The sequence below is a fragment of the Euwallacea fornicatus genome, chromosome 6 (genome assembly GCF_040115645.1).
Source record: "Euwallacea fornicatus isolate EFF26 chromosome 6, ASM4011564v1, whole genome shotgun sequence".
In the NCBI taxonomy this organism is placed as follows: Eukaryota; Metazoa; Arthropoda; class Insecta; order Coleoptera; family Curculionidae; genus Euwallacea; species Euwallacea fornicatus.
The window spans coordinates 1583638-1600571 of NC_089546.1; the positions used below are offsets into that span (position 1 = coordinate 1583638).

The 16934-nt window shown below is 32.2% G+C and overlaps 2 protein-coding genes across 3 annotated transcripts in view; both read left to right on the top strand.

Annotated features, from left to right (window-relative positions):
- Positions 1 to 4184: 4184 nt before the first annotated feature.
- Positions 4185 to 6600, top strand: LOC136339624 (S-methyl-5'-thioadenosine phosphorylase-like). The gene is made up of 6 exons (XM_066283037.1): positions 4185 to 5134; positions 5402 to 5594; positions 5652 to 5786; positions 5843 to 5949; positions 6009 to 6281; positions 6340 to 6600. The coding sequence occupies exons 1-6, from the start codon at positions 5126 to 5128 to the stop codon at positions 6463 to 6465; spliced, it is 843 nt and encodes a 280-aa protein (XP_066139134.1). The 5' UTR covers positions 4185 to 5125; the 3' UTR covers positions 6466 to 6600.
- A 938-nt stretch (positions 6601 to 7538) lies between these two features.
- Positions 7539 to 16934, top strand: part of alpha-Man-Ia (alpha-Mannosidase class I a) — a 41510-nt gene continuing 32114 nt past the window's right edge. For both annotated transcript variants that reach the window (XR_010732166.1, XM_066282981.1), the window contains exons 1-2: positions 7539 to 7969; positions 10497 to 10754. Coding sequence is in view for 1 of the 2 variants with exons in the window: in XM_066282981.1 (XP_066139078.1) it covers positions 7634 to 7969; positions 10497 to 10754 (594 nt within the window). In the remaining variant the exon portion in view is untranslated. The remainder of the gene's footprint in view (positions 7970 to 10496; positions 10755 to 16934) is intronic.

Consider the following 16934-nt stretch of genomic DNA (forward strand, 5'->3'; position numbering starts at 1 on the left):
TGAAATGTTTTGCGAGAAGATTGAAAGGCTGCTGGCAGGGGCCAATCCACAAAAACCTTTCCAAAGAACAGAGGCACACTTCCATTGAAGAGAAGTGCTAAAAATTTTAGCGACCCACCCCATTTCACAGACAATCCGCTTGTGAATGAGACTGTAACCGGAGCTCCAAAAAATTGATCACACCGTCTTTACTGAAAACAATAAAACTATTTTTACAGTTACATAAATCTCTTAGTGAATATAATCTGTTTCCTATGTACCTGCAACAAGGCGTAGAGAAGCTCACACCATCATCCCAATTTTCTACAGGGCCAATTGAGCCTGAAACTGTATTCAAAAATAATTAGACTCGAGTGGTAGTTGTCCATGTAGACGTATAAGCCTAACGTGTTTTCTATTCGAGAGTTTGGATAAGGCGCTGGATAATTACTTGAAGGAAGATGCCTTCAAACTCTTCCTTTTGGACACAAACAAAATACCCAGCAAACCAACAAATCGACAGGGTTCGCATTCAATATTGACAGTTTTGGACTTAATACTGACAAATTAACTGAATCAACCTGGTGACAAAAATCAATCAGTTTTTGTACTTGAACTTGAAGGGTTTGGCAAAAGGAATTGTTTTGGACATTGAACAAACATTTAATAAAGCTCTACCAGGTTCATTGCTTAAAGGCGTTAAACCATGAGAAGTTGAAACGACAATTATTAATTATTGAAATCGAAAATAACCGCAACTATTTTACGTGGGCCTTACGTAGGGCCTCAAATTTAGAGCGGAAAGGGGTTTTCCTCAGGGTGAGGTTCAATCTGCTGTCATGTGGTTACTGCCCCTGAATAACATGTTGGTTGCTCTGGCCCTACAGAAAGCGAAAGTACAAATTTATGCAGTCGACCTAGCAGTACACATAATGTATCCGCAGTATTAGTCAGAAGGTGCTGGATGTAATGCGCAGCTAGTACAAAAACGAAAACTTGGCAATCAATCAGATTGGAAAACCTCGCAAGCAATCATATCAACTGGCAATTTGATAGAGCTCAACAAGCTACACAGTACATTACACATAATAAACTTCAAGTGGTGGATTGGTACTAGAAGGAGGGTTGGGAGGGGTTGGGACAAATTGAATACATTACAACCGGAAATAGAAATGCAAATTCCTGAAAACTTTCTTGGACTTGGATTGGACTTGATTGTTATACAAATTGACTTCCAACAGTTCCTGCTTGGCCGCCCGAGAATAGGACTTCTTTTGGCTGTCGGACATGTTTCGCCATATCTCAGCAACTTTTATGAAACACTCAATCGCCGTTATACATCGTGCAATTCGTCCTCATAACTCTGAGGAAGTTGGAATATTGGTTGGAACAATTGCAATACTTTGATTGTGGAAGGTTTGTGAATGATTATGGAATGTTTACACATGAAGTTAATCGAAATGAAACATATATATTATGTATTATTATTTACTTAAAAATTGCGACCAATAAGGATCGAACGGTGCGAAAAGGAGTTTGGTCCAGCAATTGAGTGCGGTAAAAAGAATTTCACGCATTCAGGTTCAAAATTTGTTAAAGCGCTTATTTGTTAACTTTGTTGACTTTTGTAAGCTCAACGAAATATTAGCCTACTCTAAAATTTTTACACGCATACGGGCAATAAAAAACTTATTAATGCCAAATATTCATTCAGAATTGTCGACACCGACACTTGCTACTTTAAATTACATAAGATAAAATTTTACCGCAGATGTACGATAAAGTATGATTTTCAGCTTGCAGATGTTTAAAAAAATATATAAACCGAACGGAAATTAAAAAAAAATATTTTTAAAAAATGAAACCATGTTGGCAACGTAAAAGACTTTTTATTGCTTATTGACAACGCAATAAAGGCTGGTAGTTGATATAAAATCTGATACGAGGGCTGTTAAAAGTTTTCTAATGAAACAAAAAGTAATAATGCAAAAAATATGCACGTAATTATTTTTTTTGTGCTAAAAACCCTCTTCATGATTAAGAAGATGGAGCCATTCTACATCATACTTTAAAAACCTAACCCACATAGGGAATATAAATATTATATGTACATACAGATGGATGCGACATATTATGAGAAAGCATTTTCAATAAGTTTTTTAATGATATCAAAGTTCCTCAAATGAATCGAATAATGTCTAAAATGTAAAATCCACGAGTAAGATCTCTAGGCATAGAATTACATGGTTTTCAATCAGGAATAAATAATAGAACTGATAATTAATTCAAAGTTTTATTTTAATTAAATCAAAACAAGATTTTCTACTCAATATTAATAATTTTTTATAATGGACTAAAATACAATTTAATTCATTTAATTAAATAATGTGTTAATGATGCATTAAGAAAATTAATTTAAAAAATGCAAACTTTTCACGAAGAATGTTGCAAAAAAAATTTCAGGAAATGTTTACGTAGAGTATGAAGTCAAACATTTGATCTCCTCAGTGTACTTCGGCAATAATGGCAACAAGCACAAGGCAATGAAAACATATAGAAATTAATGACGACGGTCAACGAAGAAAATCCACAAACGATGATATTTTAACTAAGAATTTAAAATTAGGATTATCTTTACAGTGAATTCGAAAAATTAAGTACAAAGAAGCAATCAAATGTTTTTCAATAGGTTTACGTGGAATAATGAAAATCAGGCATAATTGCAACATACATTTACTCACAAAATTGACCGTACATAAGGCAAAAAATTAATAAAATGGTCATAAGCCAATATTTCTACGCTTTTTTGTTTTACAAAAAACAACTTATAAAAGTAGTTCCAATTCAATAAAAATTAATAACAAACAACAATAAGGAAAATATGTAAGCACAAATTTAACCGTACAAACATAAATCTAAATATCAAATAATCATTTCTTTGAAGAAGTTCAAGAAGAACAATTAATATCTAGCATTTAACACTTAGTGACACCCCGCTTCGCTTCAATTACGATCTTCAGACGACACGGCATAGGTTCTGCCAACTTTTTAGTTACATCCGAAGAAATGTTTCCCATGCGTTAAATACTTTTTTTTTTAATTCTTTTAAATTCTTGCAGTTGTTTCATATTTTTAAAGTTGCCCCAAATTCTCAGTGGGGTTGAGATATGACAATTGAGGTGGAGAATTTGGTAACTTTGATGCATCATGTATTAACCAAAGCTTTACAATGCCAGCGGTGTGCTTTGGATCATGGTCCTGTTGGAACTAAAATACTTGGCACGTTCAACTTCCCTGCTGATGGTTACAAATTGACTTTTAAAATATCAAGGTAGACATTTTTATCCATCATTCCCTTAATTTGAGATATATTGCCGGTCCATTCGCTTCCACAGCACCCCATAACATTAATGATCCGTCTCTGTGTTTTACTGTTTTCTTTATATTTCTGTCGTGCAATTGTGTATTTGGTGTTCTCCATGTGATTTGTCTTCCATCCGATCCAAATAAGTTTATTTTCGTTTCGTTTGTAAAAATGATAGTATTTCAAAACTCGAGAGGCTTTTCTACATGCTTTCTTGCAAAATTGATGCGTTTTTGTTTATTAATTTTTGATATAAAGAATTTCTTCATTCGAATTTAGCCATTAAAACCGCTTTTTCTGAAAACTCTTTTTATTCTTTCAGTTAACACAGGTTTGCCGATTCTCTGGAATACTTCTTTTGTAAAGTCGGGCACACTTTTCTTCGGATTAATCTTTAGTTTTCGTATCATAAATCATTCATCCTTTTCAGAGACTCTTTTTTGTGCTCTTCCAGGCTTGTCTTGTATAAATCCTTGATAACAATATTTGGTTATTATTCCTTGTATTGTTGAATGTGTCCTTCCTGGTAAATTACCAATTTCTTGCACAATTTTTTTGATGCAATAAAGCTTTATTATTAATTTGTGCGTCACGATGTAGGTTTGCACTCTTTTGTTTGCCATTTCTAACATCTTCATGAAATAAATGAAACTGTTAAATGGTTTTAGAATCAACTTATCAGTATCGAAGAAATTTACAAAAAAGATTGTTTTGGTATGTAAATATTTACAGCTAAAATAAAAATAAAAATGATGCCGTGTATGATTAATTTTTTGCCTACTTTTTTCATTTATTGTTGTTTTTTATTTATTTTTATTGAATTGGAACTCTTTTTGTAAGTTTTTTTTGTAACACATTTTCTACACTTATATTTACAATGAATATATTATCTTCTGTAAAATAAAAAAGCATAGAAGTATTGACTCATGGCCATTTTATTAATTTTTGCCCTATGTACGGTCAATTTTGTGAGTAACTATGTATATTTTTGCTCTTAAAGAGTTTAAAAAAGCTACTGTTATCAAGTATGCCTCTAGATTTATAAACAAATTGAAATAACGAATTAAAGAAATAATATGTTTACGCGTTTAAGACTCATTTATAATGCGATGGCCCTTAAAGTTATATACAGTATCAGACAAAAGTGAGGCAATTATTGGTATAAAACAGGTTTTTAAAGTTTATTAAATCAATGGGTAATGTCGTAAAGCAAAATTATTTGTTTCAAAGTTTACACTATGCTGCTCTCACAAGTGACATAAAATTATTAGAAAATATGTATGAAATAAGCTGGAATTTAGTGATTTTGTACGTATCTTATTAATACGGATGTATGGTTAATTCGAATCAGCCTAGTTTTAATTAATCCGAATTATCGAGTTACTACTGTAATTTGTTTTACCCATAGTTCATCATTACTAAACCTTTAGCTACCTAGAAAAGGTGAAGAATTTTCATCGAGCTCTGTACGGAGGTAGTTCTGTTAGGTCGAATGCTTAAAAAAAAATGGGTAACTTTTGTAAACAGACTTTTCCTTACGGAAACATCGATTCTTATAAATATTTGAAAAAATCCCATTAATTGGATACAGCTGTGGTCTTGGAGTTTCTATACCTTTAACCTTTAAAAACCTGGACGCAGGCCCAAAACGGCCATATCGATCTAGCAACCTTTTTCCATTCATATTTTGTCACTGTGTCAACAACAGTCATTCAAATAATTCAAAAATGAGCTTACACTAATTAAAAATCATCAGTGAAGACGACTGTGCACCAACTACCAATGTGTGAGGTACGTAATAAAAATTTGTATTACCCAAAATTTTATTATTAACGTAATAGATGTGGGATAAGTATAGTCACGTTGGTTCGATCATAATTCATGATTATTTATGTATTTCTCTCTTCATTTGATACACTGCTAACTAATCCTTCCTATATTGATTTCGTTATTGTAATTATTAAACAGTTGTGAATGCAATAATGTTCTTCGAACAGTACATTTACTGTACTTATAAATGTTAATATATTTCTCTATTTCAAAATTTAAAATTTCCAGATGTCCAAAAAAATTAAAATAGGTATCATAGGTGGTTCAGGTCTAGATAACCCGGATATCCTAAAGAACAGAACCACGAAGAGTGTGACCACACCTTTTGGGGAACCTTCAGATGTTCTCATCAACGGAGAAATCGCAACAGTACCTTGTGTGCTTTTGGCCAGGCATGGCAGGAAACATGACAAAATGCCAGGTAAACAAAGCTAATATGCTATTTTTATCTATATCTCAAATATGAATTGCTTATTAGGAGCTGTGAATTACAGAGCCAATATATGGGCCCTTAAAGATGAAGGTTGTACCCACATAATCGCCACCAATGCTTGTGGTTCTTTGCAGGAGCATATCCCTCCAGGAACTATTGTAGTCGCAGATGGGTGGATAGGTTGTTTTAGTCTATTAATTTATTTATTTCCTTCACCTCTCAAATACATATTTTAGATAGAACTACCAACAGGAAACAAACTTTTTATGATGGAAAACCAGGACATCCTCCTGGAGTCTGTCATATGCCCATGGAACCGGCATTTCACCCAATGCTACGTAGGGTGTGTTTTTCTTTTATTTAACTTACCATGCATAATAATGTTTCACTACATTTTTAAAGATAATACTTCAAACTGCTAATAAAATTGGCCTAAAGGTAAAAGACGGCGGTTGTATCGTTGCAATTGAAGGACCACGTTATTCTAGTAAGGCGGAAAGTTTAATTTATCAGAATTGGGGAGCTGATTTAGTAGGAATGACTACGGTACCCGAAGTGGTACTGGCAAAAGAGGCTGGTCTAATATACGCTGTAATAGCAATGGCAACTGATTGGGATTGCTGGAGAAGCTCTGAAGAAGTTGTGTCTCATAACGCTGTATTAAAAGTTTTTCAGGTACTAGTTTCTTAAAACTCCTTGATGAAATAATTTTTCTACCAGTTATTTTCAACAGGAAAATATAGAGAAAGTTGTTAAACTGCTGATGGCACTTATTCCGGAGCTTGCAAATGAGGATTGGGAAGAAACTATAAATGAAATGGAAAATCTTGCTAGAGACAGTGTTATTTCATTCAAATAATAATAACAAATAGTACCACTTTATCCTCTACTTATGTGACTTACAATAGTGATATACATATTTTGACTATAACGATACGTTTACTCTGTTTCCACAATTCTCACCATTTTACGTTAATAGATGAATTAAAAAATATTATTGGTCTATGATTTGATATAGTTAATTATGTTTAAGGAAGTAAGAAAGTATGTTCATTTATTACTAAAAAATCCTGGCTTTAATCCGAATGCTGTATAATATCTCTCTGAAAATGACTACATGTGAAAAATACATTGGGGTCGGTCGAAAAATTAAATATTTAGACATGAGTCAGCTATTTACGGAGACACCCGGCATATTAAGTTCAATTTGTTCTGACATAATTAGCAGCACGGAAAGTTATTTGTGGAATATCTATTTAATCAGTTTTCACTCCTATTGTAGAATCGAAGTGTTCTCAGGAACGGAGAGTTTTTCAAGAAGTTAACCGCAACAAAAAAATTGTATCATTAAATTCATTACGTAACTGCTAAACCTTACGTGTAAATTAAACTATGATAAAAAAAATTAAGTGATCTACCCCTGTGCCTATTACGTTATGAATTATCATCATCATTATATATTAATGTACCTTTCCGGTGAAAGTTACTCAGCATTTAACCTTAGACGTTAAAGGGATACCGCAAGCAATAGGAAAATATTAATGATTGATTTAAATGTGCATTACTATTGAACATTAGTAATAAAACAATAAGACCACACAAATATACCCCTACTATTGGTTTTTAAAAGTTGTGCCCTGACAAGGGGGCCCCACAAACAAATTCCTTCTCAAATATATTGGTAGGCATATGTTCGTTGGAGTTAATAGATGTCGCCACATAAGTTATCTTTTCGTTCTCTTTTTAATGTAAAAGTGACACAAATCAAGTGTCACATTCTTTCAAATCTCTTCTTGACTTCACCGATTCCCATGTTTTCTTCGTCTCACCTGTATCATCTTCATGCCATTTCGTTTCTTACTTCTGTCACAGTAGTGTGGGATAACTAGAAAGAGAACGACCGACTTTGTTTTATCCTTCTCTCTTTAAATCGTCGATCTGTCAGTTTCGTGTAAATGGTTGGTGGTTGATGTTTGCTGATGTGTTCGGGAAGTGAAATCGCGAAATTCCCGTAAACACACAACAGAATGCCTGTTTCAGGAGGACTTTTGCCTATTTACAATTTAAACAGACCTGTTCCCTTCTGGAGGTTCTTTAGATCACGGGAAAAGTTCATCATTTTTTTGGTCTTCCTAACATTTTGTATGCTATGCTTTGGAACCTTCTTTTATCTACCTGAGTTCAGGGGGTCAAGTGGCCGGATCTATGACCAGATCAAGAAAGTCGGCCCTGAACTTTTAATCCCTCCGCCACCGCAGGGAGAAGACTCTCAGGAGGCTCAAATTCAAGCTCAGGCAATCATTCGACATGAGATTGATGCGAAAGATGACCCTCATGTTATAGGAGATCGGGAGAAACTTAAGGTAACTTTCTAGTAATCCAGTTAGTTATCTATTGAAATGTAATGCTTCTCCTTTTTTTCTAAAAATTATCTTTTGAAAAATAGAAACAGCCTTTATTTATTGCTCCAATTTGATAACCTTATCTTAATATATAGTGACATTTAGATGCCTTTCGTTGCTGTGGTTATTTTTATTCAATATATCTTTTCCTTAACATGTAGTGACTTCTATGATAGCACTACTATAGTTACTTGTATGATTATTTTTAGCACATTTATACTAATTATCCTTATATCCATTATTTGAAAAAAAGATTGTTCTTTGCACTCGAGAGTAACTTCTATCAAATTAGATCTGTACTAGTAAGCTCCTGTGTGGGCTTTAGTTTTAGAAAGAGACTCAAAAGTGTCCTTGGATACTTCCCCTAAGTTATATTTGTTACTAAAATTCTGGCCATTGAATATTCTGACTCAAATTAAGTACTTAAGGTCAGGGCAGATCAGGTCACTGACCTAAGGGGCAGTGAGGATAAAAGAACAAGAATACAGTGATTTCAAATAAAGCACAAAAATATTTTTACTAGGAACAGGCTTTTTTATAGCAAATTTTAATAATACCATTTTCCCAATGGTTTTTCAGATGATTTTCTATTACTTTTGAGGTTTCAGGTAGTAACCTGTTATGTTATATTGTCACAAAAGTACTTTTATAATCATAGTATGGTTAGATTTGTGATTAATAACCATCTTATCAGCACATATAATATGACTCCTATACATTCAGTAATTCAATCACAATTTGTGCTCTGAGGGGCGTTTTGCTTGTAACAAAATAAGTTATATCTATGTCTTTGTTAAACAATAACAAGAAACAAATACACTTCTCTACTCAAAACTAAGTTGCTACTAAGTATGGATAAAAAAGTATGAATAATATGAGGAAGTATATAAATAAGTATTCTGAATTAAAGCTGCACACTTTATAATTGATGTATTTGTTTGGCATACATGAATTACTACTCATCCTGAAAAAGCTTTTACAAAGTTAGGTAACTTCGCGCCCAATAAACTTTATTTCATGAATTTGTGTATGTATTCCTCCCTATGAAAACTGCTCTTTTTTTAATGTCAAACATATAATCTCATATTTTAAAATTTTAATTCAGGTTAATTCAGTTTTCTTGTCTTCCTCTGTTCTACTAGGATTAAAGTTATATTACTTGCCAAATGTTAATTTTGCACTACTAAATTTACGCTAATAAATCAATTGGAATAAGGGAATTAACATAGTCCGCAAAATAAATATTTATAAAATAAGTACTAATGTAGAGGTTTATGAGAGAATCAGTTTATGGCGGAGCGAGTTTACTAGTCTATAAATAGGTAGGTCATGAATTAGTTGAATAAAACCTTATTAGGCATGCATTACAATCAAAATTTAATGTTCGAATTCATGTTAAACCCAAAATTTTAGTAAAAAGTGCCCAACAACGTTGACTGAGTTTGGTTTAGTTGCTAAAATAAAAAAAAATTAACAGATTTTAAAATATGACATGGCGAACGATTCCATAAAATTTTATGCTAACCTTTCAAGGCTATTCATTCCACTTTATTAGCATTGGACTAAAGTTTGACATGTATCAAATTTTTGCCAAATGCCTTATTTTATTATCACTTTGCCAAACCCAGAATTTACTTTTTCTAACAATTGTACCAAAGGAATTTTTTTCTATGAATTTTAACATATTTCTACAAATCTTATCTCAATCAAAATCAATCATGTGATTGGTCTTAAATTAGGAGCTAGGTAGTGATCAAAATCAAACTTTTGCTTTTAGTTTGAAAACAACTATAAAAAATTATTCAATTTTAGACTTAGTTCTAAAAAAAAACATAGATATTCTCTTTCTCTTATAGTAATAAAAAATTTCTAAATAAACATGGAAATTTGTCCTTCCTATGTATGTTATCATGTAAGAAAAGAGAGAGCAAAAATTATAAAAACTAAGGTCTCAACAACCATGAATTGCTTTAATAGTAAATATAGATACAAATTTTATTTAAAATTCCGAACTGCTTGTAATTGTGTTTTGTTAGGTGTGTTAACTGTCACAATAATATACATCATGAAATTTATATTCTCTGTACTTTTATTTACACACGCTAAGGCAAGGTTCGAGTTTATACTGTTGACTCAAAATAGTGGTTTAAGCTTTTTCTGACTACTGAGGACACAACAATTTGGAAAATTTCTCATATAAACAATTATCTCTCAATTTTCTGTCTTAATTTTGAGCTCAGTTATAGAAAATGAGAAAATGTTATAATCACAGTCATAAGTTAGTAGTTAATTTCTTAAGTATTTATTAATATTAACATTCAGACAAACATTGAAAATCTAGGTTCATTTTGATGTCATTTATTACTAAATACATATAGACGCCATATGAGCCAGTACATAAGACGCCTCAGTTTAACCTTATTAAACACAGAAGCATTTCTAGCGATTTAACAACTCTCAATATTTTTAACCTCCAATAATTTTCCAGGCAAAAATTGAAGAGGACAGAGAGTTGAAAGTGCTGGAGAGGCCTGATCAGGCGATAATAGTGCCTAAACGGAGCTCTTCAGGCGGACCTCCAGTAAATGCTCCTGAAGGATTAGAGGAACCCTTGAATCAAATAGACGAGATTTTGGGACCGGGAGTTGTAACCATTCCTCCGGCACATGCAGACCATTACCCATTGAGACAAGGAGGAGAGGATATTGAGCCATCAGTAAGGGAAAAGAGGAATAAAGTCAAGGAGGTAAGTTCTGATCATAGTGATTTTTAATTACTTATTTCCAAAAATTAAATGGAAATCAGTGGGGTCTTGAAAAATTACTTCTAAATATTTTTAATGCTTTCCTACATAGGCGATTTTGTGATATAGTGATATACATAGTTCCAATATTGCCATTATGGGCAAAGAGATCGTATTCCCAGTATTCATTTATTATCAATTATCAATTTCTTTATGCATTTAGATTATTGAGGTATTGATGTTGATCTAGGGTATTGATTAATTTTTATTGGTCAATTGAAAGTGAAGCTAAAATTTAATAAACTATCTCCTCGCATTAAATAGATAAATTTTTTAAAATTTTATTTGATTTGCAAAGAATCGACGTTACACACAAACAGGAGTTATTGAAGATGTAGAATTGTACGCTATTCTCAGTTAAAATTCTATGAAAATAACATTCGTCCTTTCTAAAGGCCTAAACCTAAGAGCACAGACGAACAACCTTTAAGATTTAGATAACATATGTCATGAATGTCATAACCTAGGAAATATTGTTAGGAAAATGAAAATCAGCTGTGAACTATAATGTACACTAGTTGGATATATAAAACGAGTAAAAATCCGACCTTCCTCTTCTAAATCGTTGAAAAATTACATTTCTTTTGACATGTGTTATGTCGTCATTCCAAAAAATTGATTTGATTAAGTTTCTAATATAGAATTATTAGATTTGGTGATGTATATTCTTAGATTCACTTTCTCTTTATTTTCACTCACAAACTTCAAGTGTTTTCCTTGAAATATGCAAATATTGATATTCAACCTCGAGCTTTTATTGTTTTCGTTTACAAAAATAAAATTTGGCTCGGGCAGTAAATCGTACCATTTGTTTAAAAATTTACCGTATTATATTTTTCGTTTCATTCAAAATGGGGGTAGAATACAAACTACACATAATAAAAATTACACAATAGAACGATTACCACGACTAATTACAGTTTTGTCTTTTTCTATTATTCAGCAAGCACATTTCCCGGCTATAAAACCTTATGGGAGTCGTTTTCAATAATCCAAATTGTGCCAGGGGAGCTTTATTTAAAGTTTTACCCAACCCTTTAACAGCACTTAACGTCGTAACCTTGATAAAATTATTTTTACATAACAAAAACTTCTGTCCTTTATAACTGAGATCCATGAATTTTACCTTCATATCCTAGGTGAAATTTGTAGTGAATAGGCTCTTCAAAGACACCTACAAGCAATTTATTACGTTATGTCCAGTCAAACCTGGACATAAAGCAAACACCTTGCTTCCTATTCTAGTAATATGATGACCTAAAATCCCAGTTTGTGTTACTAAACAATGATACAATTTGCCTGACGAAATTTTGTGGACAAATAGTGTACCGCAGCGCAAAGTTTTGAAGAGCCTTTAAATTTTCGTATTGTTTACTAACTCCTCTACAGTCACTACTGAATTTCGATATGTATTGAAGCCCTAATAAAATACACAGAATACATCTGCAATATTCGTTACACTTGGTTTTGCAAACCTACTTACTTTTACTTGCAAATTTCCAATATTTGTTCATATTAGTCGAGGCCTGATCGTCCCATTTAGTATCATTCATAATCCCTGCGTTTAATTAATTTTATGACTTGTTAACTTTTGTGAATTGTTACTTACCTGTTTGGAGAAGTTCTCTAACAATGTCCAAACCAATTGTTAAAGCAGCTTCTCTATTTACAATAGGAGATTTTTCTTCGCGATTTTGTATGTCCCTTTAAAGGTGATTGGACATCAGGTTTTAAAGATCGACAGAAGTTTTTAGATCAATAGAGTTTTGATTTTCAATATCCTTGCCAAAATTCTTGTTAATGTCAAAATTAAAACTGTACATTAATAAATGGTCAGACTTCAACGTTTTAAATTTAGGAAAAGTTCGGAAAAATATAAATAGCATGATCGCCTATTGTTACCATACTCATGCAAAAACATTTAATTAGCAAACCAGAACGGTTTTTCAGTCTTCTATAAACATTCTTCATTTAAGGCACCGCATTATTAACAGTAATTCTCGTGCAATAATGAATTTTTAATCGCGTAATGGCGATCTACTTTCCTATATTTTGAAACCGTACACACACTTCGTATACTACGAGGATTTTTTGGATTCTTAACCTTCTAATCTAGAATTCTGGCCGTTGCATTTCGACAATGTAGAGCGACTGTTAGATTTTGTTCGTGTTTGGTCGCTACAGGTGACTATTTTAACTGATACATGTAGGTGTTAATTGTAACACATAATAGTACATAATAATAAAATCATTTACTTTTTAATTTTGATTGGAACAAAGTCTCGAGTTACTTGAAATAAGAACGGAAAATTTTAGAAATTTCGCTTGTTTTGATAATCGAACGCCAAATTTGTCTAAAAAAACCAAATAAAACCATTCAATATAAGAGAAATGGAATACTCATAAAAAAACTTGAATTCTTGTTAAGTTATGCATAGAAAATGACACAGAGAAGCAAATAGATAAATAGTTCAGAAAATGTTGAAAGTTCTAGATGTAGAGAATGTTGTTTTGTTCGTCAAAATTTTTGTATTGAAATTTCTTAAGCCTTTTTTTGATTGCTTAGCTTTGCTTTATACCTCAATATTTGCACTGGATTCGTTACTAAGAATTCTCTCACTTCAGCGATGTATTTTTTTATTAATAATTATATTTCGTCTTCGAAATTACATAACTTTTGACATTTGTTGTGACATTGTTGCTTATGTGTCTTCATCATGCGAGTGTAGATTTATTCAAAAGCTTCGGCCAAGGATCTGATTTTTGTCACTATTTAAGAAATCGGCTCTATTTTCTAAAAAAAGTTCAAAAGTTCCTAGCCGGTTTAGTTGTGATTATGTAGTTCTTTAATTAAAAATTTTCTTATAATTTTCAAGGTTCTTTAAGCTTTCCAAAAATTCTTGATCAAGCGAATTTGAGTTACTTCTTTAAGTTACCTGTTCAGGCTTTATGGAATCAGGTTTTTCAAGTTATTGACCTTTCAGTGAATACAAAAATTCCCGCTTTACAATTTTATGTTTCGGTCAATTGGGGTTAGTAACTTTTCCCGTGTAGATTTATTCAAATATTCATGTTCAGGTTATCAGAGCTTACTTACAATTGGATTCCCGTTAAATATTCTTACAACATTTTCAAATTTTCCAGCTGAGATAAAAATGGAGGTCTATTTGCATGACATCTACAAATATACAAATAGTTTCAGTATTTTTCAATTTCTGCAAAAGATCGTGTTCAGTTCAATTCATACTACAATCTTTTTCTGTTCTAGTTTTTTTCAGATATTCGTGCCCAGTTTACTTAATGTTACCTTACTTATTGCTTAAAATTAAATCTATGCATAATATATATTTGTTATGTTTATTCGAAACGATTATACATAAGAGTTTTATTAAAGTAACCTCTACATTATGCATGTTACTTGTTAATATTTGTTTTTCTTCTTCTCCTCTTTGACTATATTATAATAATATTTTAGAAATAAAATCCACAAAATCCATAAAAAAAAACAAAAAAATTTATTTACTCCTTTCTTGATAACTTTTAGCGAGGTCGTGGCAGGAATAATGTACAAAAGTAGGGCGTATCTATATGCTGAGCTTTTTGGACTCTATGGTCGTTTAAAGCAAATGGGAATGTTTGTTTGTAACTATGAGGACCGTTCTGAAACAATACCCTTTGTTGACATGTTGCTTGCGGACATTCCAAATGTTCCATCATTCCCATTCATTTATCAATGGAGGGCAATAGAGAGAAATATGATATGCGACAGCTATAAATCTTCTTTTCTACTGTCTCAGTTGCATTTGACTGATATGATTATCAAATATATATTCAAAAATAATTTCAACTGCTTATGATTAAGATGTGCGCTTTTCCGTATGACTAAAATTTCTCACAGTTCTGTTTTAGCTAATAAAGCATTTAAGCTCGGATTTCAGTTCTCCCGACTGTCAATCCTTCAGACCACCCGGCCTTCAGTTTTATTTTGCCTTTTGCCCATTCTTTGCAACTCAAGTATGCAAATCCTGTATTACTTTTAACATGTGGCTGCACTGCCTGCTGATTTCTTTATAACTGGTTCATCGACAATGCCCTGTTGGCCAGCCATTCAAATTTAATAAGGGCTATTTCACGTCCAATTAAAATTATTATTTTTATTCCGTACTAATACATTTATTCCGCAATTCTTGTGAAGTTGTTTGCGTGAATAACATAACATGTATTTGTTTTCTTTCTTAATTGTACCTTCTTAAGTGAATCAGCAAACATTTGCATGTGTGCCCACTATTATGCTCTTTTTTTAGGTTACACGGTACTGGTTTGTTACGGTTTTATTTGAAAAATCGGTTTATAATCTTTGGTTCTATTACAATGAACAGTACGGTTTATTAAAACCTAATATAAAGCACAATTGTAACTTTTATACCTCTTCTTCAGTGGAAAACTATATATTTCTTATTTGTTCAAAATTTTTTCCGAGGCGTCATTTCAAATTTTGGATTTCTATATAATATTTAGGATGTGATTGGTATTTGCAGCAGAATTTTAAGAATTTGTAAAACAAGACACTTAGGCCAAAATGTTAATAATAACTTATGTGCACAGACACTTAATATCTAATATACGGGGCGCCAGTTTCAGTTATTGTGTCCTATACTAACAATTTTTATAAATATTTACTCAAAACTTGTATTGAAAATGTTCGTTCATATAAATATTTTACAATGAAAAAAGCGATGTAAATATCTCCAAAACTGCTAAAACAACTTTTTAAAAAATATTTTAAATTTACGCTCTGTAGGTTCGATATGATATGTATTTGCATATAAATTTATAATGACATTTTAAGCTATCTATAACATTTCGTAGAATATCAAATGCATATTTACAAAATTTGGTATACGCAGAGATTATACTGAATCATATTGAGCTTTTAGTAGTAATACTTACAACCTTGTTATTATGGAATACCAACATTATATAACTATTTCATTAAGAAACAATTTTTTTTAATATATCGTTCAGTAATTTCAAGGTTTATTAAGACAAAACCCAATTGCTCTTTAGCTGATAAGTGAGTTTTACCTTTATGGGGGCGATCCACCTCTACAATTTACTGCCGTCGATGCCGTCATTTTACCAAATTTACCGGCGGACGTGCTTTGTAAAAATTCTCCGCTTTCGACATCTTCGACGAGAATCAGATAGCACCTCTGCCCTGTCTTCCATTGTATGTGATTTGCCTTTTTTATTCACTTATATTCTTATTTCTGTACCTTTTTCGGACGTTTGCAGCTTTGCAGACGATTCTTCGTTACAATGAACCTGTTCACACGCATACCCACTTTCAAAATGGTGCAAGCCGTTTCGATTTGATTTCAGTTTAAAGGCAAATATATTGACAAATTTTCATAAATAAATTACTTGCTGCTATTTCTGCCGGGTTAATTTATTGAATAAGTAATCTTCTGCCTAAATAACCGGTATAAAAATATATTAAAACATCAAGCCGTATCTCTCCCAGGATAAGACGTTAATTATTGGTTACTTATCAAGATCTTTTAAAAACATGGTCGACCAGATATAAATTTGTTCCTCCATTGGTTTGTTGTTAGCGATAAACATCTCTGTCTTGTTAGTAAGAGCTATTTACTCCTGTTTCATGTCATAAAATATGAAGTTACGAGCAAAATATGCAGATAGACGTTCGTTTCGGTTTATTTCATATAGGTATCTATATCAAGTATTTTTTTTCCTTTTTGAGCACTTATTTATAGGACAAAATTATCTTTTACTGATAATACTTTAGTAAATTGTTATTGGTAATTATATCGATAAAATATATCCAATTCCAACGTCACCCGTATTTCGATGACTCAATGCAATACATCATTAAGGATGGGCATTAACCTCCAATCGATCTCAATTAGATGTCCATCAAGCGAAATTCCGTCAAGCAACGATCGTCAGCACATTTTCTTTGAAAGCTTCCGGTTTTTATTTACCCCCGATGGACCCAAGGAAACTAACCAACTTTGTGAGTTCGCGATGACACGCCCATAAGGGGTGGAAAGAGGGTTGCTTCATCTTTGTAATGGATGTATTTGATGATGATATCAGTTT